The following is a 20,049-nucleotide window of genomic DNA, read 5'->3' on the forward strand; positions in this document are numbered from 1 at the left end:
CTTCCGTTGCGGAGGGACTTCCCTACATCTTTTATATATTACAAATACAGGTGCCCGATGCATGAACCAGCTTTCAATAAAAAATTTCTTTTTATGGACATACACATATTATATTTACTTTAAAAAATCATTTTGCTGTTTTCATATATACATTACAAAACGCTAGTTTTCCTGTCACTAATCAAGGACTTTAAATAACAAAGAATACACACTCCATAATTGCAGATACACAGTTGCATAATATAAACCTACTTCCAATCGACGTAATCGTCACAACTTGTCTTACATAGGCGTTGCCGACCACAGCGCCCTATTCTGCCCGTTTCCATATCTCCGTATTTGAATACGCATGCCTGTACCAGTTTCTTTGGCGCTTCAGTGTAGGTTAGACAGTTTCTGGACATAGGTTACCCTTAACAGTTTGGTGGAAGAATAGTGTCAAGGTGCGGGCGTCAGACACTGCACACCAAACACTTGTCTTACGACTATGCAACCTCTTCAAAGTACGGCATTTTCTGAAGCATGATGACGCATGTTCTGAGAGTTCGCATACCTTGACAGGCTTACCTGGAGCGATTTAGGGAAATCACGGAAAACCTAAGTCAGGATGGCCGGACGCGGGATTGAACCGTCGTCCTCTCGAATGCGAGTCCAGTGTACTAACCACTGCGCCACCTCGCTCGCTTTTAAAGCATGTTAAGAGGTAACTGTAACAACATGCCTTTTCTTACGGTTTTGTTCACTAGGGTGATGAAAAGTTCTCATGTTTTCACTTAATACTACAAACAGTATTAAATTAGTATCGTTACCCATGGTTTGTGTGTCTTACGTCATTCTTCACACACATGTAGTACATTAACTATGTGTTCTATTTGTTTAAATAGCATTTGTTGCTAGTGTTTGTTTGGGCATTTATGTTTTTATGTGTATATGAGGAATAGCACCACCGCAGTTGTAACTTACGAATGTCTTTGTCTCTCACAAGTAAGTTTCGGTGGCACATTACCACGAACCTCAGGCCATGTTTACCAAAGAACAATAACACAATGCCAGTATTTGGAAACTAAACAACTATAAAACAACGAACACACACAACTGTGGTATTCTAATGTATTCACTGAAATAACCGTAAGGTAAAATTCTACATAGTATAATAGGGCGCATATGTCACCTTTTTTCTTTTGCTTCGCTGTATTCCAGAAATGTATAAGCATATAAAACATAAACACAAAATAGACCTGAATCACGGTCACAAAACACATGGCTGTCATGTGTAAAAGCAATGGACATCTTAAAAGGTAACATTCGGTCCTTTGCAGACTACATAATTAAAACATAATGTACCACGGCATGAATTTAACAAAGGATCGCAAATATCAGACATGATCTAACTAAAAATGTTCATTAATGTTTAAAGACATATCCCAAAGATGTATACGTGATCTAAGAACCTAACGGTAAAAGTGAAACCAACCTGGGACAGGCTCTCAACAGACCCACTGCAACTGTACATGAACCACATAATTTTGTGACAATCTATCTCCAAGAACTGAAAAGGCTCTCCTCTCAAAACCCTTAACAACTATGTACCCTTAAATAACCAAATACACCAGGCCTCAAATATGTGCACAATTACATCTTTGTGTGATAAACACAAACACCTAACCACAAGAAACAAAACTAAAATATCCACTTCAAACGGTATCTCCCTCCGTAATAAGACCTAGGAAGCAGAAAACACATTTAAATATTTACAACTTAACTGCTACAACTTCATTGTTTCAGGATTGCGCACGGGAGCCAAAGACAAACTGGTATTCTTTGATCTCTAATCATACATAATACATAAAGATGTAGGCCAGTACGCCGTCAGAGATGGTGTAACACCAATAAAAATGTACTACAGTCCATTTTAACCCTTTGCGGCCCAAGAATAAACATAGGAAGAGAAATAAAATTTCTTTCAAAATCTCTTTGTCACAGAAAGCAGTAATATGTTAAAAAAAAGTTTGGGTTCCATAAGAAAACATTATGGATGATTTCAAAGTGAAACCACTGGGGTATTCAGATGGCTACATTTTTTGTGAAATTCAGTGAAACTGTTTTTTGTTTCCCATGTACACAAACCAACATTCAATGTTTTACACATTGATCTTGTGCGATGTGGTATTTTAGCAGTACTACAGTGTGCACATCGTCGGGATGGTCCTCTTTCTGGTACATGGTAGGCGCATTCCCACTGCGCTTTTCTGGTGCAACGAATGGCTTGAATATGTTCTGCTTAATTTGGGACCTGTTGCGGTTAGGAGACTTTAATATGCGCCAACTAACCAGCAGTTACGGAGAGTCTGGACTGCTTCAAGGATATTTGCTCGTCATTGCCATGTTCGTTATGCATGATGTAGGAATTTACAATAGTGACATCAGGAAAGTGCCACAAAATTGTGCCGCCACTCATTGCTCTATCAGTCTCATAGACTGATCTTAAAATGTCGGATTTGTCCACAACCCCATATAGGCATTGTAATCCTTTATAATATCTAAGGATGAAATTTTTTCACATTTTCGAGAAGCTGTGCTTAAATTTTAAATATTGTGGATATTTGAAAGAAGAAACTGTGTTCGTTTGCCGTATTTCCAAATCACTGCTGCGATGCCTTGGCTGCTGTATCGAAACTGGAATTGTCCCCAGGACATGTGCTTTTCATTTTCAAAGTCATTTGGGAACCCAACTCTCCCTTTCCTCACTGTTCCATGGGCTTATATTCCTTGATTTCCTCAAATCAAGCCTGACGGACACAGAAGTAAAATAATTACCAAAATACAACTTGTGATATTTTCCTCCAAGTTCTGAGCTACGATGTTTTACAACTCGGGAACATAAGCACTTTTGTCTTCTGCCAAAGTTTCCCAGTATAGATCTGAAATTTGGAAACCTAGCAAGTTTCATTTGCCACCACCCAAACTTTACATCCACGTTTTATAGGTTTCTGTGGCATATACTACTTTATGCTTGACCTACCTTTGAATCGAATCGTAGATTTCTCCACAGCAAGGTGTTCTGTTGGCAAATAATTTTCAGCGTAGATCTTGCTTAGTCCAGCAGTGGGCGTATCTTGAACAGTTTATCAACTTTTTTCTCCCTTTTTTGGCTGCAGATTATCATCATTCACGTGTATTTGGCCTAGCAACCACGAAAATCCATTCAGAGGCATGAGAGCTGAAATGTACGAATCACGGAGAGCTGGGTCAGAAAACCAATAATCTTGATATGAAGAACATTTTTTGATCCCCATTAATAAATCTATGGCAATAAAGTTGATTTCCTCAGTATCAGTCGGTTTGAAAGTGGTGGAACATCCAAGTTTCTGAGTCGCATATAAATTTCTTTGAAACACAAGAGGCTCTAGTAAATAATCACCAAGTAAGCAGCCAAATATTTAAATGGGGCTTGTTTTGTCAGAAAGAATATTTAACCATATTTATATGAAAATTCAATAGTTTCTTTTGCAAGTATGTCTTGCACCCACACTATATGCTCTATTAGTTCTACATTATCATGACACACATCATTGTCGTTGTTAACGTAGCTGATGCGAACAGTCACTCCCAACAAATACTTTAACCCACATTATTTGCACGTTGAAATAGGTTCTCATCAGGTACAGTAAGTTGTGGTTGTTGATCAGTTTCATCTGATTCGCTTTCAATGTCGACTCTGGATCACTTGGAATTTCTGCTAGTATGTCCATTAGCATTTCTGTGCTGAGGTCCCCAGCTCTAAATAGCTGGCTGCTTCTTGACGGTGGTCTGCTATCCGCAATGAAACCACCTGCACTTTTGGAAGAAACGAAACTGTTTATTACAATTGTTAATAAACACATCTTCCAAAATTCCTTAAATGAAGTATAAGAGCGAATCATTCGCTGATATTCCAAAAATCTGCTGCAGAAACGTCAAAAATTACGCAAATAACGTCTAATTTGTATGCCATTTTATTCAGCGCAACCTACACTGATAACGCCGTCAACCTCTTACAATCATGTTGCTGCTGCAACTAGTTGTTGGCGCAGACGCTAGGTGACACCAGCAGTCAGCGCGCAAGATAAAACCAGACGGCCGGATACACAAGCTATGTAAAAATATGGTTTGACTGAAACCACTGGGCCGGAAAGGGTTAAAACGACAATTACTTCATTCGAAAACTGGTAACCACAATATACGAAATGTCACATGCTTTGACATACGGGTGCAATGTATTCAAATTACACCGTGATGGTAAGACAATCGGTGACGCCTCACGGATTATACACGGTGGCCAGATGGTACCGTTGGGTCCGCAAGGCCTTTTCGAACGGTGTTTGTTTGTTTGTTTGTTTGTTGGTAAGACAAGAACCAGCGAAGTGCCACATGACGCGTCAATAATATACCCATAAACGTGGATCAACGTGAGTCAGCTAAATAAGAACAGAGTACTGGCCAGAACCAGTTAAAATAACACAAATGCAGAGATGACATAAATCCAGAATACATGACAGAACAGTCTATCTCCCCCATCAACAGGTACTTGCAAATGTTCCTAAAACGTTTCACTATGTATGAAGATACCATAACTTCAAAGGAAGACGCATCTAGAAAAAACAGGTAACAGGCCATATTAGCACTAGTGGGAATAACAGTGGGTAACACAATACTGATCACGGTTGCTAAGAACACGTGGACGTATGTATCAGTATGACAGGTCCTATCAGTGCAGTCAACCCCTATGAACCAGAGAGCAGTATGAATAAATTAGTCAAACCAATATATCTATCCACAAAATGAGTTTGTGGAAAGCTAGAATCCTAAGGACCTGAACAAACCCAAAACCCTACTATAAAAACGAACAGGCTAAAACAAACAAATGGTGTACAGTCGAAAAGTATAGAAGCATTATAAAACAAAGCATAACGCCACGATTGATGCATAATTATCCACAGTCGATGAAAAATGAATATATCTACAAGCATGTAGATACCACACCAGAGGCGTACTAAAATCGTAGCTCTGGCTTACGATAAAATGAACCACAGTGAAAGCAATCATTTCATTTCCAAAACTAATCACAAGAATGCAACAACCACAGGAAGAAAGTAGGAGAGAGTAGTACAGCAGTTACGCTGCCGCCTTATATTAACTTAAGTAATTATCAAAGCACATTGTGACCCTACCTAAAAATGCATAAAAAAAGACTCAAATTCACCACCCGGTGTTAATAACTTACGTGGCCCACACAGCATAACGTGCCTGGAGTCTACCCCAATACTAACAACCATGAGATGGGAACAAGTCCGTAAAATACGGTGGACCTCTCTAGGTCATCGTAAAATGAAATGAAAAGTATATATCCATCAAACTTGGGCACTAGCGAAAACAATGCGAAAATGTACAAAAACTGCGTGCGTAAATCAGCTCCTATGTACACTAAAAATAAAACACATCTTACTCACCCACCACTGCCAAGAGTATTAGATTTCCTAGGCGCATTTATTGCGGAGTCCTTGTTACTATTACTCGTGGGCTAGCTGAAGAGAAAAGTCGTAAAAATGTGGGCCAAATACGCGGCAACCACAAAATATGCTCAAAAATACCTACCTTTCCTCAGGAGTCTCAATTCGACACCGTGTTGTCTCCAATGCAATCACATGTACCTACATGCCCACAAAGGGAACTTCCAAAGACGCCACGTTCAGCACGTAAAGTAAGTATGTACCTCGTATCAGCACCTTACTGTCGTCAGTAAGTAATACGTCGGATATTACCAGAGTCCAGAGCTTCGCTACAAATCATGATCAGCACGAGCTGCGGTAAATTAAGAATAACATATGAAAACACAAACTTTCATCTTTAAAATGAAAAAACCCCACTGTCAAAGATCGAAAATAACACGCGGCAAACTGAAGTGTCCAATCTCATTCTAAAATAAAGCAAAGTACGGCCTTTGGACCCATAGATGATCTGGAACGCACACTAAATGAGACAGACGAAGATAAAGTAACTATAGCCTGAATGACCGCACACTCAAATAATGAAACGAATTCTCTTCAGTTATTATTCGGCGCTTTTCTTTCCTGTTATTGCTTTTTGGATCCGGAAGTTCTTTGTAGGGTCAGGAGACATTTCTTGTTATTGAAACTACTTTCATGTTTTTTTTGGTGGTACGGTGGTCGTTTCCTTGTCGGAGGTGTATTGCAAATTTTGAATGGCTGGTGCCATATTTCTATGCTCATTTATGTTCTTCGTACCAAATTTCAAATGTTGTTCTGGCCTGCCCTAAGTATAGAACATCACAACTGTTACAAAAAATCTGGCATTTACCAAATCTAGTGTATGTCAAGGTCATCTTCCTTCTCTAGACATTTCTGCATTCGGTTATTGCTTTGATATATCTTTATTCCTTGCCTCTTGAGGATGTTCCCATCTGCGTGTATCAGTTGGTTTTCGTATGTCTGTACTAGGTTGTCTGCAGGGATTCTGCGTTGGTGGTGGTGTCTCTTGGATTTGTGATTTATTTAAAGATATTTACGTTTGTCTGGAGTTTAGAATTCAATGTTGTAACTAGTGATTCTTCGTACCCGTTACTTTTTCGGCATTTGAATTATGTCGACATTCTTGTTATAGCTGTGTTTTCCAGGTGATAATGTTTAGTCTTTGGATCATATACCTGAGATCTACTTGCCGGCCGGATTGGCCGAGCGGTTCTAGGCGCTTCAATCCGGAACCGCGCGACCGCTACGGTCGCAGGTTCGAATCCTACCTCGGGCATGGATGTGTGTGATGTCCTTAGGTTAGCTAGGTTAAAGTAGTTCTAAGTTCTAGGGGACTGATGACCACAGCTGTTAAGTCCCATATTGCTCAGAGCCATTTGAGATCTACTTGTTTTTGGAACTGGGGGTGGTTAGATGATTAGTGTGGTACTGTGTGTTACATTTTACCTGTGCACATATATCTAGGAAGTTTATTTGGCCTGTTTGTTCCTTCTCTAAAGTGAACTTTGTTTTTGCAGAACACTGACAACATACCTAATAGCCGGTATGTCCACCTTGGGCACTGATAACAGCGGCGACGCGTCGTGGCATTGAAATAATGAAGCCTCGGCAGGTCGCTGGAGGGAGTTGGCACCGAATCTGCACACACAACTCGCCCAATTCCCGTAAATTTCGGTTGTGAAAGGGGGGGGGGGGGGGGCGGCGGCGATGAGCTCTGAAGCCACGTTCAGTCACATCCCAGATGTGTTCAATCGGGTTCAGATATGGCGAGCTGGGCGGCCAGCACATCAAGCGGAACTCGCCGCTATGTTCCTCGAACCACTCCACACACTCCTGTCTTTTGACATGCCGCATTATCTTGTTGAAAAATGCCACTGCCGTCGGGAAACATGATCGTCATGAAGGGGTCTACATGGTCTGCAACCAGTTTGATACTCCTTGGGTGCCATAGTGCCTTACACGAGTTCCACGGGACCCATGGACGCCCACGTGAATTTTCTCCAAAGCATAACGGAGCCACCGCCAACTTGTCTCTGTCCCGCAGTACAGGTGTCAAGGAGCTACTCATCTGGAAGACGAGGAGTTCGCGTCCTCCCACCGGCATGATGGAGAAGGCATCGGGATTCACCAGGCCATGCAACGCTCTCCCACTGCGCCAGTATCCAGTGCTGATGGTCACGTGCCCATTTCAGTCGTAGATGCCAATGTCGGGGTGTTAACATTGGCACATGCAAGGGGCGTCGGCTGCGGTGGTCCATCGTTAGGAGTGTTCGGTGCACTGTTTTTTCACACACACTTGTACTCTGCCCAGCATTAAAGTCTGATGTTAGTTCCGCCACGGTTCGCCACCTGTCCTGTTTTACCAGTCTGCCCATCCTGAAGACAGTCACGACAGCACTCCTCGAACATCTGACAAGTCGTGTAGTTCCCGAAATGGTCGTGCCGAGCCATCACAATCTGCCCTGGGTCAAACTCAGATTGCACCCCTCTTCCATCCTACACACGGACAGTACGCTCACAGATACTACATAACTGTGTGTGTGTGTGTGTGTGTGTGTGTGTGTGTGTGTGTGTGTGTGGTGGGGGGGGGGGGTTCGTCTACCAAGCAAAGAATGCCATTCATGTATTTCCACCAGCATAATAGTCTGCATATTCCTGGGACAGTTTTCTGGAATATTCTTTTTTCTACTTTATTCAAGAAGATATTAGCTAACCTACTGAAATGGGAATGCCATTGGCAATCCTCCTTATAAAAAAAATCTTCCCTATAAGAAAAAAAACATTATTCATTTCAAAGTACACTACTGGCTATTAAAATTGCTCCACCACGAATATGACGTTCTACAGACGGGAAATTTAACAGACGGGAAGAAGATGCTGTGATATGCAAACGATTAGCTTTTCAGAGCATTCACACAAGGTTGGCGCCGCTGGCGACACCTACAACGTGCTGACATGAGGAAAGTTTCCAACTGATTTCTCATACACGAACAGCAGCTGACCGGCGTTGCCTGGTGAAACGTTGTTGTGATGCCTCGTGTAAGGAGGAGAAATGCGTACCGTGACGTTTCCGACTTTGATGAAGGTCGGATTGTAGCCTATCGCGATTGCGGTTTATCGTATCGCGATATTGCTCCTCGCGTTGGTCGAGGTCCAATGACTGTTAGCAGAATATGGAATCGGTGGGTTCAGGAGGGTAATACGGAACGCCGTGCTGGATCCCAACGGCCTCGTATCACTAGCAGTCGAGATGACAGGCATCTTATCCGCATGGCTGTAACGGATCTTGCAGCCACGTCTCGATCCCTGAGTCAACAGATGGGGACGTTTGCAAGAGAACCACCATCTGCACGAACAGTTCGACGTCGTTTGCAGCAGCATGGACTATCAGCTCGGAGACCATGGCTGCGGTTACCCTTGACGCTACATCAGAGAGGAGCGCCTGCGATGATGTACTCAACGACGAACCTGGGTGCACGAATGGCAAAACGTCATTTTTTTCGGATGAATCCAGGTTGTGTTCACAGCATCATGATGGACACATCCGTGTTTGGCGACATCGGTGAACGCACATTGGAAGAGTGTATGCGTCATCGCCATACTGGCGTATCACCCGACGTGATGGTATGGGGTGCCACTGGTTACACGTCTCGGTCACCTCTTGTTCGCATTGACGGCACTTTGAACAGTGGACGTTACATTTCAGTTGTGTTACGACCCTTGGCTCTACCCTTCATTCGATCACTGCGAAACCCTCCTTTTCAGCAGGATAATGCACGACCGCATGTTACCTTCCTGGATACAGAAAATGTTCGACTACTGCCCTGGCCATCACATTCTCCAGATATCTCTCCGATTGAAAACGTCTGGTCAATGGTGGCCGAGCAACTGGCTCGTCACAAAACGCCAGTAACTACTCTTGATGAACTGTGGTATCGTGTTGAAGCTGCATGGGCAGCTGTACCTGTACACACCATCCAAGCTCTGTTTGACGCAATGCCCAGACGTATCAAGGTCGTTATTACGGCCAGAGGTGGTGGTTCTGGGTACTGATTTCTCAGGATCTATGCACCCAAATTGCGTGAAAATGTAATCACATGTCAGTTCTAGTATAATATATTTGTCCAGTGAATACCCGTTTATCATCTGCATTTCTTCTTGGTGTAGAAATTTTAATGGCCAGTAGTGTAGTTGTTGTTGGCAACGAGGTGTAGGTAGTCTAAATTCTTGCAGCAATGTCTTGCCCGTACTTTGAAAAAAAGTACCCTAGTTCATCTGTATTTCAAATGATAGTGTACAGCAGTCAACCATCATTATCTTTCAGGTTGTTTCAGGCAAATGTAGATTGCGGCTAGTGCCTAGCTATTATCAGTGTACTATTTGACTGTATCAATGCTTGTCCTAGTACGTCAGTCCCCTGTTGTTGGGGCTTCTGTCACAGTTCCTTGGCTCTGAGCACTATGCGACTTAACTTGAGGTCATCAGTCGCCTAGAACTTAGAACTAATTAAACCGAATTAACCTAAGGACATCTCATACATCCATGCCCGAGGCAGGATTCGAACCTGCGACCGTAGCGGTCGCTCGGTTCCAGACTGTAGCGCCCAGAACCGCACGGCCACAATGGTCGGCGTCACAGTCCCTTAAATGCTGTTCATCTGTATTGCTGTCCCTGACCAAGGGAGGCTTATAACAACGTAGATAAATATAACAGCCAAAGGAATGTCGAATTGGATTCAGAGTTTCGAACGATATTGTAAAGTGAAACCATATTATTTGGAATGTGATTTGACGAGTGAAGTTAGAGTGGAATCACAACAAATTATTTGCCAAAAACTACACTGGAGTTGATAATTTGTCAGTTTTTGCTGAAGAATTTTGTGAGTTGGAAGTCGTATATCGCCTGCATGATTAATGACGAATGCAGGAGTTCATTACATGTGTAGAACGTATTTGCTTTAGTGTCACAATGGTAAATCTTCGTAAATTAAAGTTTCTGACAAAATAATTGGACCAGTATTGTTTTGCAAACTAACTTAAAAGACAGGAAAAGTACCTTCATTTAATAAATGACAAAGAATTGGAGCAATAAATGGCACTGGATTTCAAATTTGTCATTCTTAACGTATTTTATTGAGATGACGAATAAGTGCTTTTGTTTGTGTAAATGTCTGATGTTTCGAATATTATTTGTCATTCGCTTAAATTTCGCCCAATTGTAGTGGTAAGCGAAGTGCATTGTACATGCGCACGCTGCAAATTCGCAGCCTGTGTGAAAGTGAGTGCAGACGCGCGAAATCCGCGTGTTGACGCCCTTCCAGCAGTAGTTCATCGTAGGTCGCCGAAGCAACGAAGGGTGCCTAGTGACTGGAAAAACGGCGCAGGTCATTCCCATTTTCAAGAAAGACAGTCGCACAGAAGGGCATTATTACAGGCTTACGCCGCTGACGTCAGTCTGTTGTAGAACGAAGAAACATGTTTTGTGTTTCCGTAATATGAACTTCACGAAGAACGAAAAAAATTTGTGTGTAATATTCCGCCAACAGAGATCGTGCGGAACTCGGGTCACTCTGCTCGTTCATGAGATGGAGACCACCGCATGAATGGGCGCACATATTGATACTGTGTTCGTTGACTTCAGGTTGATCCGCACTGTCGTTTAACGAAGAAAAAAAAAATCTTACCTAGTATCTGCTCAGATTTTTGACTGGATCCAGGACTTCCTTGCAGACAGATCTCAACACGTAACGAAAAATCTTCGACAGACGTAAAGATAATTTCAGGAGTATACCAAGGAAGTGTGGTAGGACCCTTACTGTTTGCACTATATATAAGTGAGCCACTGGATATAGTCGGAAGTCCTATGGTGCTGTTTGCAGGTGGTAGGTTTGTCTATAAGAAGGCGACAACGCGAGAAGACTAGCGAACTGCCGGAAAACCAGGCGGCGATTGTTGAATGAATGCTGCAAGGATTGGCAGCTGACTGTGAACGGAGATAAACGTGACACACTGTGCATAAATAAACGAAATGATCTAGTAGTGTGCAATCGGACTATTAATGACAAAACGATGGAAACGGTAACTAACTTGAAGGATGGAAGAGTTACTATCCAGAGCGAACTAAAGTCAAGTGACCATGAGCAACAAGTAGCAGGAAAAGCAGATATCAGGCTGAGATACGTTGGTTTCTTAAAGAAATGTAACTCATCCACGAAAGAAGTTTTAGATTGGTGCATATGTTCGTAGCGTTTTTCCGTAAGTTTAATAAACAACAGATACACATAAGATACATTAGTCATCAATAATATACAGGGTGATTCAAAAAGAATACCACAACTTAAGGAATTTAAAACTCTGCAACGACAAAAGGCAGATCTAAGCACTATCTGTCGGCGAATTAAGGGAGCTATAAAGTTTCATTTAGTTGTACATTTGTTCGCTTGAGGCGCTGTGATTTTATCCTTGCTCAAATAGAAACAGATGAATCTTTCGTTTCAAAGATTGTGTTTAGTGATGAAGCAACTTTCCACACTAACGGGAAAGTCAACCGTCACAATGTCTGTATATGGGGCACTGAGAATCCGCGGGAAACAACTCGGTATGAACGTGACTTGCCTAAGGTGAACGTGTTCTGTGTCATTTCAGCCAATAAAGTTTTGGTCCCTTTTTCTTCGAAGGTGCTACTGTAACTGGACTACAGTATCTGGAGATGTTAGAGAATTGGCTGTTCCCTCAGCTCGAACAAGAAGCACAACAATTCATATTTCAGCAGGATGGAGCGCCACCACATTGGCACTTATCTGTCCGTAACTACCTGAACGTCAACTACCCGAGGCGATGGATCGGCCGCCAGGCAGCCCGTGACAGAGCAGTTCATCACTGGCCTCCAAGAAGCCCTGATCTTACCCCCTGCGATTTTTTCTTACGGGGGTATGTTAAGGATATGGTGTTTCGGCCACCTCTCCCAGCCACCATTGATGATTTGAAACGAGAAATAACAGCAGCTATCCAAACTGTTACGCCTGATATGCTACAGAGAGTGTGGAAAGAGTTGGAGTATCGGGTTGATATTGCTCGTGTGTCTGGAGGGGGCCGTATTGAACATCTCTGAACTTGTTTTTGAGTGAAAAAAAAAAACTTTTTAAATACTCTTTGTAATGATGTATAACAGAAGGTTATATTATGTTTCTTTCATTAAATACACATTTTTAAAGTTGTGGTATTCTTTTTGAATCACCCTGTATTTCTCCTTCACTATGTACAACAGTCTGGGACAACTTTCCGATTGCGGGACTGAGAGTCGTGTTCCGAGCGCATTTTCATCCGGAAAGGAAGTTCGTTGAAGGGTGTTCAATAAAGAGCGGAAAAGATGATTTGATGGCACAAGATCAGGTGAATTAGGTGGGCGGTGAACGACTTACCAACCAACACCTGTATAATTTTTGTCAGTCCAGCAGAATGCGGGCGGGCGAGCGTTGTCGTGAAGTTGCATCACTTCACGCAGTCTTCCTTGTCCTTCATGGACTGCATCTCAAAGACGTCTCAGTTGTAGACAATAAATGTCAGCAGTGATGGTCACACCTCTGGGAAGCAATTCGTAGTACACCACACCTTCGCTGTTCCACCACATGCATAACATTATCTTTTGTGGTTGCTCGCAGGTCTCTTTCACGGGGAGTTAACACTTCATTTGAGCTCAACCAGTCCTTTCTTTTCCTTATGTTGGCATAAAGACACCATCTCTCTTCACCAGTAACGATACAAGATAGGAATGGTCGAGGTTGTTCACGAGTCAGTTAACTCGCGCACTTACTACCGTCCGCTGATTGTGGAGATTTCGGCTTAGAGCATGCGGTACCATACACCCGATTTTTGAACCTTCCCCATTGCACGCAAATGTCGCATGATGGTGGGATGACCACAGTTCATCAAATTTGCCAGTTCTCGAGAACACTGGCGTCGTTCATTGAGGATTAATGCGTTTAAACGATCTGCATCAAATCCCGAAGGTCTTCCTGAACGTGGCAAGTCACTAATGTCAAAACGTTCCTCCTCAAAAAGAGAGAACCATTTTCTTCCCGTGATCTTGCCAATGGCATTACCCCCATACACGACAAAAATGTTTCTGGCTGTTCCTGCTGCTGTCATCCCTCTAGTGAACTTAAGCAGAAGAATACGTTGGAAGTGTTAAGATTTCTCCACTTGGCACTCCATTATCTTTTTTTTTTTTTTTTTTTTTTTTTTTCCTCCACAGCTCCGGTATCTATCTACAGATGACAAAATGACAGTATGGAAACTTAGATAGCAACAGTGAACTGCAAATAAAAAATGACAATCGATAAAGAAACTCATAGCAATCGGAATACCAACATATGAAAAGCAAAACGCTACGAACTTAGGCACCAACGTAACAGCGAAAAAAATATTTGTTCGGCCCATTCTTCAGTATTGTTAATCAGTTTGGCATCTATAAGAGGGGGAGATACACACACATATATATCGGCGCAGTTTGTCACGGGATCGTTTAATACGAACGAAAGCATTACAAGAACGCTCAACGAACTACAAAAAAATGGTTCAAATGGCTCTGAGCACTATGCGACTTAACTTCTGAGGTCAGCAGTCGCCTAGAACTTACAACTAATTAAATCTAACTAACCTAAGGACATCACACACACCCATCCCCGAGGCAAGATTCGAACCTGCGACCGCAGCGGTCGCTCGGTTCCAGACTGTAGAGCCTAGAACCGCACGGCCACTGCGGCCGGCCAACGAACTACGGTGGCAGGCGGAACAACAGAGGCATTTTGCATCACGGACAGGTTTGCTATTCAAATTCCTGGAGTAGTAGTTTCAGGAAGAGTCCGACAACATAACCACCTTCTAGATACATCGTGCGAAATAACGAGAAAATCACACACATTAGGTCTGATACGGAGGTTTACCAGTAATCTTTCTTCCCAAACGCCATGCTCGAATGAAACAGGTAAGGGAAGATCGGATAGTGGTCCTAGAAGTACCTTCCGCCACACACCGTCAGGTGGCTTGCAGAGTATAGATGTTGACGTCCTTACAGTGTCCGTTGACCCACAGCTATCTCCTTCGCCGTGAGAACCCGCCCAAGTGTCGCTGTGATGCAGGGCTGACAGTGGTCCATCTTCTGATGGACTGCCCCCTTTTAGCCCCCTTGCGGCAGTCCTTTAATTTACCAGCTGAACTTCCTTTAATTCTAGGTGACGATGCCTCTATAGCTGACTCAGTTTTACGTTTTATCCGTGCAGCTGGGTTTTATCACTCGCTCTAGTGTAGGCGCTCTCGCATGATTTCTCAGGCTACACCCACTCCAGAGACTTTTGTGACGTGGATACCAAAATAGTGTCTACCTGATCCATCAGCCACTGTGGTCTGTTTTACTCTAGTCAACTATTTGCTCTGCTCCTTTTAAGTGTCCTCTATTTTGTATTACTGCGGTGTTCACTTTAGCTCTGTACACCTTGGTGTTCCCTCCCTCTGGGTGCAGAGGTTACGCTTTTACTCTATAGGCCTTTTACAAGTATGTCGGTTTGGAACAGGGGACTGATGACCTCGATGTTTAGCCCCCATCAAACCCCAAAACCAACCAACCAACCTTACCGTGTTCGAAGAAATTTCGGGCTACCTGCCGGATGCCGTCAGCTATACACCCCATAATACTTCAAATGGGCACCTGCCAATCATACTCCGGTAAGCTGTAGAAGACTAAAGACGACGTCCTCCGTTAGGCAATATTTAGCGCACTGTGAGTACTCTGCGCATGCGTCAAAACTGTTACTGGTTATCAGCGTGTTTTCTCCTTCTCCTCCCCACCCTCCTGGACCAATAAGCTTCGAGCACCCCTCCCCCTCCTGCTTTTGTAGCTACATTATTTGAGTGGATGGATTCATCTTGGAGCTGTGCACAATAGGGAGAAGTGGCTATTTGTTGTTATTACAGTAATTCATGTAACTCAAGGTCTTGGATATGGGTATTTATTAACAACGACCACATGCCCCTCCGTATCCGCATCCCGTGGGACCTGTAGGCTGACGATGACACGGCCGCCGGTCGGTACCGTTGGGCTTTCGTGACCTATTCTGGCGGAGTTGACTTCAGACGTCTTGTGATCGGCGTACGTCATTATTACTTCATGCTGCCACAGATCGTGTCCATATCTGCACTAGTAGTGCCATAATTCTAGTAGGAATGTTCGGTACGAGGATGACGTCGCGGGAACTACGGCAAGAAAGGAAGGAAGGATGAATTGAATTGAATTGAATTGAATTGAATTGATTGTTGGTGATAATAACGATCATCCTTTACCACATCTGCATTACTGCAGATGACTTGTCACTGAGCACATCTGTTCTGTACATGCAGTACACGCGAGGCGCCTAGTTGTTTCCACTGCACTGTGTAGAATACGAAGGTTCTGTTATAGTTCACTAACCTGCTGTCTTGAAGTTATGTCCCCAGCGCAGAAAAGAGCACGCAGGTCGTAGGTTCTGTATCCTGAGGCTGAAACTGACTTTTAGCGAGGTTCTGTTCTGAAATAGTGTATCACTTATTTGGGATGCCACTCGCGTCTTTTAATATAGCCACACGAGAAGACTACATCATCTTAACACAACACCTTCTGATACAGCAAAGTACATGATCAAACACAATTTTTACGAAAATGTATCTTTACACTATTTGTGGCACGTGTCTGTGCCTCATGACTACCGGAGTGACTCTTTTAATACTGAATACTGGCAAACACATCCTGCCACAGACAACATGACTGTACAGCTCGACTGCCTAATCCAGAGTGACGAACAGCCCGAAACACTTCGCGCGCGCCACATCAGAAAAGGCGTGACCGGAACGCGTCCGAAGTGCTTCGTCTGCAATTTCGTCAGTCTTTTGTTTTTTATTTAAATTGTTTTTAATAATTCTAGCCGGCCGGAGTGGCCGAGCGGTTAAAGGCGCTACAGTCTGGAACCGCACGACCGCTACGGTCGCAGGTTCGAATACTGCCTCGGGAATGGATGTGTGTGATGTCCTTAGGTTAGTTAGGTTCACGTAGTTCTAAGTTCTAGGGGACTTATAACCACAGCAGTTGAGTCCCATAGTGCTCAGAGCCATTTTTTAATAATTCTAAAGTGTTTGATTGATAGTCAGCTGTTCAGAGGTATTTATATTCAAAAGTGAAGTCATTCCAATGAGTAGTTTAACTAATAATAATAACTATACACTAACGTTTTGGCGCCCTTGCTCCGAACACAGCAGCCAATCACAGAGCAGCAGCATTATGCAGGCGGTCTTTCTAACGGGAATGGTACAGAATCTAACATCTGTCACCGGTACCTCGCACCACATCTCATCTACATACTTCTTGCATCTCCACTGCTCTGGGAACAGCTTCTTACAGCCTAATATGACGGCTGACTAAGCCAGAAATGTCACAAAACTTGTATGTAATGTTGTTGCTTATTGCTGAGGAGAGGTGTTGTTGGCAGGTCGGGCGGTGCGAGCTGCATCCGCTGCTTCCACGTGCGGCTGCGCTCTCGCAACGTGCTGCAGGTTCACACGGAGGGCCTGGACAAGTGCTACACCAGCGAGCACGTGGCCGAGGCCAAGTGCCCCAACGAGGCTACCCTCCACATGCAGGAGCCCTCCAAGGAGATCCTGCTGTACAGTGAGTATCCTGCGCTTCCTACAGAATAACACAGTCTGTCCGACCGGGATTACAACCTGCAACCTTGCCTTTTGCAAACAATGCTCTTATCGGCTGAGCTATCCAGGCACTAACCAACGACCCGCCCTCACAGCTTTACTTCACATCACACTGTCGCACACTTCTTTTTCCCCGCGAACCGAGCGGGGTTGCGCAGGGGTTAGCACACTGGACTAGCATTCGGGAGGACGATGGTTAAAACCCATGACCGGCCGTCCCGATTTAAGTCTTCCGTGATTCCCTAAATACCTCCAGGTAAATACTGAGATGGTTCCTTCGAAACGGAGTGGCCGCCTTCCTTCTCCATCATTCCCTAATCCGAGCCTGTGCTCCGTCTATAATCACCTCGTTGTTGACGGTTCGTTAAACACTAATCTCCTCCTCCTTTCTTCTTCTTCTTCTTCTTCTTCTTCCACATGTAGCATCACCTTTCAAAAGCTTAGTCTTTTTGTTGTCTGAAATGCTTATCGTCCACGTTTAGTTTCCGTACAGTGCCACATTCAAGGCTAATTTCTCCCGAAAAGAATTCCTAACACTTACAGCTGTATTGGATGTTAAATTATTTTGCTGCCCACGTAACAAAACACGACTACTTTCAATGTCTCACTTCATAATTTAATTCCTGCAGTATCGTCTTATTTAATACGACTAAATCCCATTACTATTACTTTACTTTCGTCGATACTCAATTATGATCCCTTTTCAATACACCATTCTTCCCGATGTACGTCCGCAGCTCGTGACCTAGTGGCTAGCGTTGCTGCCTCTGGACCACGGGGTCCCGACTTCGATTACCGGCCGGGTTGGGGGACGTTCTCTGCCTGCGGATTGGGTGTTTGTGTTGTCCTCGTCATTTCATAATCATTCGTGACAGTGGCTAGATCGGACTGTGTAAAAAATTGGACTGTGTAAAAATTGGGACATTGTACGGGCGCTGATGACTGCGCAGTTGAGCGCCCGAAAAACCAATCATTATTTCCGATCTACTATTCTAGCCAGCTCTTTGCCGTCTCTCGCATTATGAAATAAACTAGCAGATCAGGCCAGTTGTATCACAATTTTTGACTATGGACTCTGTGTTGAACTACATTGACGGAAAGCATTCCCAGCACGTAGAAACAGTCAGTACAGAGCAATGAAATTTCGGGAATACGTTTGTCTAGGTAAAATATATAACTGATTAACGTTGCAAGATAACAGGTGAATGTAAGGGCGAGCAAAGCCCTTGCAAATGTGAACTGCTGGTACATTAACCGGTGTAACCGTCAGAGAATGTTAAATGGCTCTGAGCACTATGGGACTTAACATCTATGGTCATCAGTCCCCTAGAACTTAGAACTACTTAAACCTAACTAACCTAAGGACAGCACACAACACCCAGCCATCACGAGGCAGAGAAAATCCCTGACCCCGCCGGGAATCGAACCCGGGAACCCGGGCGTGGGAAGCGAGAACGCTACCGCACGACCACGAGATGCTGGATGTTAAATGCAAGCGTGCAAACTTAGATGCGTTGTGTCGTAAAGTAGTCGGATGTCAGTTTGCGGGGTGGAGTTCCATGTCTGTTACAACTCAGTGACGGCTGGTTGTGAATGACACTGGAATTATTGTCCGATGATGATCCATGTGTGTTCGACTGGAGACAGATCTCATGATCGAGCAAGCCAAGACAACAGATAGACTCGCTGTAGAGCATATTGGGTTAAAACAGCGGTGTGAGGGCGAGCGTTATCCAGTTGGAAAACACCACCTGGAATTATGTTCATGAACGGCAGCACAACAGGTCGAATCATCAGACTGACGTACAGATTTACAGTCAGGGTGCATGGGATAACCACAAGAGCGCTACTGTCATACGGAATCGCACCGCAGACCTAAACTCCAGGTGAAAGTCCAATGTGTAAAGCATGCCGAAAGCTTGGTTGCAGGCCCTCAACTGGCTTCTTCCTAATTAACACACGGTCATCAGTGGCACCGAGACAGAGCAAGCTTTCATAAGAAAACACAACAGACCTCCAGTTCGCCCTCCAGTGAACTGTCGCTTGACACAGCTGACGTCGAAAACAGCAGTGGCTGTGGTTTAAGCCTAATTTACACGACGCACTCACTAGGTTGCAGGCAACTGCGCTACCGGCCATTGCACATGCGCGCCGCGCGTTCGTGCATCTCGTTGGCGAAACAAAACCCTTTCGGCGTGTTCCAACTTCGGCGCCACTAGTTGCATGAATTTTGAGGTTATGTGTGTTCGTAGAGTGTAGACAAACTGAAATATGAAGTAGGGAACGGAGAATAATGTTCGCTTTTTGGATGCTTTGCATAGGTGTTTGTGGGGTTTCAGTGATGCTGATTACAAAAATAAGCAACATATTGCTGCGGCTGAGACGGTCAAGTGCGATCATAACACGGATGGTTTGACAATATCTGAGCTGCAGGGCAAAATTTATTGAGTTTGGAGCACTTATACAACCGAAGTAAGAAAAATACAAGCAAGTTTAATTCTAGCTGTGGCAATGCTCTCGTCTACAAGACTAAAATCCCATCGTTCGAGTTGGCAACTCTTTGTTAAGCAACACTGTTGACGGGAGCGAAGGCTATACAAATTCAAGAAGCTGCATTTTTATTCAATATTCATCTATTTGAAAAGTCGCCGCAGCTCTCCCCATTCACATATGTTCGAATTTTGAAATATTGGCACTGTACAGATCTATTTTCAGGAGGGTAGTTTGCAAACCATTCTCTTCTTAATGCGGCCTGCTTCGAATAATCATTGTTGCTAATGTTAATAATT

At 43.7% G+C, this 20,049-nt stretch overlaps 1 protein-coding gene across 1 annotated transcript in view; it reads left to right on the top strand.

Moving 5' to 3' along the window:
- The window catches only part of LOC124555492, a 341,553-nt gene that overhangs the window by 252,061 nt on the left and 69,443 nt on the right, over positions 1–20,049 (top strand). Inside the window, exon 3 of the mRNA XM_047129417.1 lies at positions 17,044–17,222. Within this exon, the coding sequence (XP_046985373.1) occupies positions 17,044–17,222 (179 nt within the window). The remainder of the gene's footprint in view (positions 1–17,043; positions 17,223–20,049) is intronic.

Source organism: Schistocerca americana, chromosome X (assembly GCF_021461395.2).
Source record: "Schistocerca americana isolate TAMUIC-IGC-003095 chromosome X, iqSchAmer2.1, whole genome shotgun sequence".
Classification (NCBI taxonomy): domain Eukaryota; kingdom Metazoa; phylum Arthropoda; class Insecta; order Orthoptera; family Acrididae; genus Schistocerca; species Schistocerca americana.